Genomic DNA, 6,094 nt, shown 5'->3' with positions numbered 1-6,094 from the left:
GGGGTGTAGGGGGTGTGTTTGGGTTGGGGGGGGGATTGTTTGAGTTGGGGGTGTGTGGGGTATGTTTGGGGTGTGGGATGTGTGTTCTGGGTGTATGGGGTGTGTTTGGGGTGTTGGGGGCGTGTGTTCGGGGTATAGGGGGGTTGTGTTTGGGGTGTGGGGGGAGTGGGTGTAGGGGGTGGGTGTGTTCGTCGCTGCGTGTCATTGTGAGAGGGTTTGTAAGAGGCATTGTGAACAGTTCATCGCTGAAGGATTTGGGTCACCCAGTTCTATTTTTTTCTGAATTAACAGATGAAGAGAAGGAAAACAACCGGGCCTCGAAACCGCACTCAACCCCGGCCACTCTGCAATGGTGAGTTCATAAGCAAAGGAGGCCAAACTGCCCTTCAGTTTTTACTCATCTCTCCCCTCTTTTTTACCCTCCACTTCCTCCTATCCGCCCTTCTCTCTCTTCAACTTCTTTCTCTGCACACTCCCTCTCTCCACCATTAACAGAACATCAACTATTCAAGTGGTACAGTAATTATCATTAACAATTTGTGGTTTTGATATAAACACTGCCGATCTCTCCTTAGATCCTGAACAATGTGAGATTGCCTGTTTGTTCTGAGCTGCGTGTTTTAACTTACTCTGTCTGTAATGATATAGAGGAAACAATTCCTTAAAAATAGCATAACGAACACTTTAATAATGGGACTTCTATCATTCAGAAAATCACTACATTCTCATTCTGAAGGAAGACTGTGCTGGATAAATGATTAACTCACTTCTGTCCCATTCAGGCTTGAGGAGAACTATGAGATTGCAGAAGGGGTCTGTATACCTCGCAGTGCCCTGTACATGCACTACCTGGACTTCTGTGAGAAGAATGATACACAGCCGGTTAATGCTGCAAGCTTTGGCAAGGTGAGCAGTTGGCTCGGTTACTGGAGTAGGGGACATTTGGTAACCAGAGGTAAACCAGCCTGATAACCCATGGGGTGGATGAGTTGGACTTGAGATATCTCACTAAATGGAATTGGGATTGCACTAGCACGGTGATGGGGAGTGAATTAGCTCAGTAGCTGGGGAGCAGTAGAGTTGGCTTGGTAACTGGGGCAGTGGGGGAAGAGGGAGGGATGTTGCCAGGAGCGAGCTGGACTTGGGACGCCAGGGGAAAGTGAGGCTAGCTTTGGAACTGGGAGTGAGCCGTCTTTTGAAACCTTCTGCTTGTCATTGTGAAATTTAAGAAACAATTTGCTGCTCTGCAAGTTTCCATGTTAAAATGTTGAAAATGCACGAGGAAATACCCAAAAGGACCAACATTTTGTTGAAATCCTTGCAGTATTTTCAAATAATTATCACAAAATCCTCTCCAAAGTAAGGTTAATAAACTGTACAGCATTAAATGCATCAGTGAATTCTGTTCCCTCTTCCAGTCCAGGGGTATTTAGCCTGATTATCAAAATTATAAGTCACTGTCACTACTTCAGCTCAGGCTTTCTCAATCTCTGTGTCTCTCTGTCTCTGTGTGTCTCTGACTCTGTCTCACTGCATGTCTCTGTCTCTTGGTGTATCTCTGAATCAATCTCTCTCTCTCTTTCCCTAGGTCAATATCTGTGTGTGTCTCTGTCTCACTTTGTCTCTCTCTTTCCCTGTGACTTTAGCTCAGTGTGTTTCTGTGTCTCACTCTCTTTTCGTATTGTTGTCTGTATTTGAGTCTTTTTTTTTCTCTGTAACATGTCTCCCTGCCCTTCTTTCCCTCTCACATTCTCAATGTTTGTGTGTGTATTACTTTCCAAATCTCAATATTTCTCAGGCTCCGTAATACTATGTATTTGTCTCTCCCTCTCTCTCACATGCACATGCTTTGATTCTCTGCATGTCTCTTTCTGTGATTCTGTCTCTCTTTGTGACGTGGAATCGGGTTCAAACCCAATTGTTATGGAAACCACAGCTCGTGTACAAAACAAATTCACAGCCTGCTTTATTAATCTGACTTTTGACAGTTTTCTTGGACAAACCAACTTAACTAAAGCTAGCTCTAACTCTTCAGAGTTTAAAAGTTTAGATTATATTCATATCAGAGCCATGCGAGTTTATATTCTTTAAACCAAGGTAGAATGCCAGGACATAAAGAGGAGTTGAAGGTAGCAGGGTCAAGGTTTTGGAGTGGTTTTAAGTCAGCTATATGGTGAACGTATCTAACCCACCTGCCCACAAATCCCAGACAGATCCCTGTAGGTTTCCATCCTTAAATTACTGCTACCCCTGGACACCTCAATAACCGAAACACCAGACCTAGGCTCATTTCTAACACAAAAATTCTTTTGAGAGAAGGCATTCTGGTGGCAGACTGACTCAGTGAAATTGTGAAGTCAGCTGCAGAACAGAATTTTCAATTTCAGTCCATCTCGTTGAAGCAAAATCCAGGGATACGGGATGTGAGAGAAAGTTCTTTGTCTGCAAAGTTGGCCAGAGTAGGTTGTGTTTTCCCACAGCTTTGGGCAGTTCACTAAGACCGTACATGTGGATCTTAAAGGATAGGGGGAGGGATTAATGTGCAATTAAAGAGGCAGCAGAAGGCAGTGATGTTCTGGAATGTTAGATCAGTAGCTGGAACAGCAGGGGTGTCCTTTAGCCAAGCTTCATTGAATTTATACAAAAAGCGAGGGCTGTCTCTGTGTCTGCTCATTTATCACACAGCCAGGCAAACTCCAGCAACTTTCAAACTCCCATCTCCTATTTGCGAAACTTTCAGCAATGAAATTAAAACTAGCTGCTCTGTCAGTTCACAGCAAACCTTGTTTTCACTAGGGAACATTTCCGCGCACACAGTTTCCCAGAGAAAATGTTTTCACTGCCTAGCCATGGGTCTTATTGCAACCCTAGTAAATAGGGCTTCTCTCTCTCTTTCTGTCTCTCACGCAATATAATTTCCAGCCTTTGTTAGTCCAGCAAGGCAGTGCATTTACATAAATTTACATAAGTGAAATTATTCCTGGAATAAGTTTACTTGTGGAAGATATGCAAATAAGCAATATCCCTTTTAATCTCTCAGCATGTATTTACTGGAAGGTTTCAGGTCTTGAATCTAGCTTTTCCATTGTTTGAATCGGAAACTTTCTCACACTTAATAATCTGTCAAGAGCAACAGAGAAGTGTAAAGGTGGATGGAGTTTTTGTTAAAATAATTTACAGACGCTCAAACTGAAATCAAAATGGAAGATGCTGGAAATAGTCAGGCGGTATGTGTGGGAGATTGAACAAGTTAATGTATCCGGTGTGGATCCTTTGTTTGGTTAAAGTGATTCACCCTGAGAGACTCACTCTCACAGAATGGATCACACTACTGGTCTCGGCTGCATTGGATAATTGCAACAACTTACATTTATGTAGTGCCTTTAACTTAGTGCTCTGTGCCAAGGTGCTCCATAGGAGTGTTATAAAGCATAATTTGACCCAAGCAGATGTCAGTTAAAGGAGGTATTGATTGAGAACATACATATATATGAATTAGGAGTACTCCATTCGGCCCCTCAAACCTGCTCCACCATTCAATAAGATTGTGGCTGGTCTGATTGACTTTCATTCATACACGGGATGTGGGCATTGCTGGCTAGTACAGCATTTATTGACCATTCCTAACTCTCAGAAGACAGTTAAGAGTTAACCACATTGCCGTAGGTCTAGAGTCATGTGTAGATGAGGTATGGGCAGCAGATTTCCTTCCCTTAAGGACATAAGGGAGTCAGATGAGTTTTTACAACAATTAACAGCAACTACATGGTCACCATTAGGTTAGCTCTTTATTCCTGATTTTACTGAATTAGAGCTTCATCATTTGCCATGACTCGAGCCCACGTCCCCCTGATTATTAGCTGGATTACTAGCCCAGTAACAGTGCCACTACACCACTGCCTCCTAAACCTGTAACCTCAACTCCACATTCCCACCTATCCCTGGTAGCCATTAACTCTCTTGTTAGCCAGGAATCTATCTATCTCTGCTTTAAAAATGCTCAGGGCAGCACAGTGACCCAATGGTTAGCACTGCTGCCTCACACTACCAGGGACTCGGGTTTGATTCCAGCCTTGGGCGACTGTCTGTGTGAGTTTCCTCCGGGTGCTCTGGTTTCCTCCCACAGTCCAAAGACGTGCAGGTCAGGTGGATTGGCCATGCTAATTTTCCCTGTAGTGTCCAGGGATGTGCAGGTGGATTAGCCATGGTCAATGCAGGGATAGGGTGGGATACTCTTCAGAGAGTCAGTGCAGACTCAATGGGCCAAACAGCCTCTATCTGCACTGTAGGAATTCTATGACTCTGCTTCCACCACTCTCTGGGGAGGAAAATTTCATGAATTTGCAACCCCCTGTGAGAAAGCGAATTCTCATCATCTCTGTCTTAAATGGCAGGTCCTCTACATTTAAACTGTGCCCCCTTGTTGTAACCTGCTCTACAAGGCAAAATTTTTCCGATGATCTATTCTGTCAAGTCCCCTCAGGATTGTGAATGTTTCAGTGAGATCAGCTCTCACTGTTCTGAATTCTAACGGATAAAGTCCCAAACTGTCCATATTTGCAAAAATGTCAACCCGTGTGTCCGAGGAATACATCTTTGAACTGCTGCTAATGCAATGATGTCCTTTCCTAAATAAGGAGACCAAAACTAAACACAGTACTCCACATGTGGTCTTATCAGTGCCCTGTACTAAAGATAACTTTTAAAAAGTGTGTTAAGGGGAGAAAGAGAAGTCAATAAGTAGATAGAGGTTCAGAGAATAAATTACAGACCTTAGTACCTTGGCAGTTGAAGGCCAAAGGTTAAGCAGATAAAATCAGGATTGCTGAAGAGGCCAGAATTGGAGGAATGCAGAGCTTTCGGAATATTATAAGGTAGGTGGAGATTACAGATCTGGTTGTAGATGAGGCTGTGAAGGGATTTGAAAACAATCATGGGAAGGTTGAAATGGAAATGGTCCTTGACCAAGAGCCAATGTAGGCCAGCGAACATGGCGTGATAGATGAATGAAGCTTGGTGCAAGTAAGGATGTGGGTAGCACCTTTCTGGGCCTCTGGTTTATGAAGTGTAGAACATGGGAGGCTAGTATGGAGTAAACTGGAAAAGTCATGTCTAGAAGTCACAAAGACGGAGCTTAGAAATGGACACTCTGAATGATGGAGCAGTGATGTGGCCAGGATAATGTATGACAACAATGTTTGTGAATAGTCTGGTTTTGGTCTCATGCAGTGTCCAGTGAGATGGTGAGTTGGTGGGAGGGGCAGGTTGGGTAGAAAGGGAATGGAGTTTGTTGCAGTGGTTAAAGAAAGTTCAGTCTCCCCATAATGTGATGTCAGGTAAGCAATCTGACAATCTGGAGACCGTAGAGAGGGCGAGAGAGAGGTGGACATGAGGGAAAGCTGGGTGATGTCACTGTACGCATGAAAATTAATACTGTACTTTCTGATGCTGTCACTGGGACACAGAAAACAGATTAAGAAAAACAGAAGGAGTCCAAATTAATGTCAATTTCCCAGGGAACTGAATCTAAAAAATCAAGGCAACATGTAACCAAGAGGAAAGCAAGTTTAGAGAGCCAAGGACAGACAACCCTTAGCTCAGTCACTATTTTAAAGCCAGAAATTCTGACCTAATTTTTATATTTTCAATGAAAATTCTCTAATCCATGGTCTAATTTAAACATGTTACAGAGCAGTGACCTCTCCTACTATTAAAGGCTTTGCTGCACCACGGCTGGTGGGAGACTGTAACTACAATGTGACTTATTGGCTTATGGTGAAAGATTGGATAGCCTGGGCTTGTTTCCAATGGACCTCAGAAGACTGGAGGTTGACTTGATTGAAGCATATAAGATCCTGAATGGTTTTGACAAAGTGAACATCAGACGGATGCTTCCTGTTGTGAGTTAGTCCAGAATTAGTGTGCACTGTTCTAAAATTAATTGTCTTTTTAAGACAGGTGAAAAGAATTTTATTTTCTGTCTTGTGTGACTTTCAGACACTCTGCCTCAGAAGGTCCCTGAATAGTTTGAAGGTGGAAATAGCTTCCTGTTGGGCAGGGGAATGAAAAGTTATCAGATGTAGATGGGAATGTG

General features: G+C 43.2%; 1 protein-coding gene across 1 annotated transcript in view; it reads left to right on the top strand.

Moving 5' to 3' along the window:
- The window catches only part of rfx4 (regulatory factor X, 4), a 122,519-nt gene that overhangs the window by 28,220 nt on the left and 88,205 nt on the right, over positions 1 to 6,094 (top strand). Inside the window, exons 3-4 of the mRNA XM_048607937.1 lie at positions 292 to 352; positions 783 to 906. Of these exons, the coding sequence (XP_048463894.1) occupies positions 292 to 352; positions 783 to 906 (185 nt within the window). The remainder of the gene's footprint in view (positions 1 to 291; positions 353 to 782; positions 907 to 6,094) is intronic.

The sequence above is a fragment of the Rhincodon typus genome, chromosome 18 (assembly GCF_021869965.1).
Source record: "Rhincodon typus isolate 14 chromosome 18, sRhiTyp1.1, whole genome shotgun sequence".
Taxonomy (NCBI): Eukaryota; Metazoa; Chordata; class Chondrichthyes; order Orectolobiformes; family Rhincodontidae; genus Rhincodon; species Rhincodon typus.
This window is presented reverse-complemented; position numbering and strand designations above follow the sequence as displayed.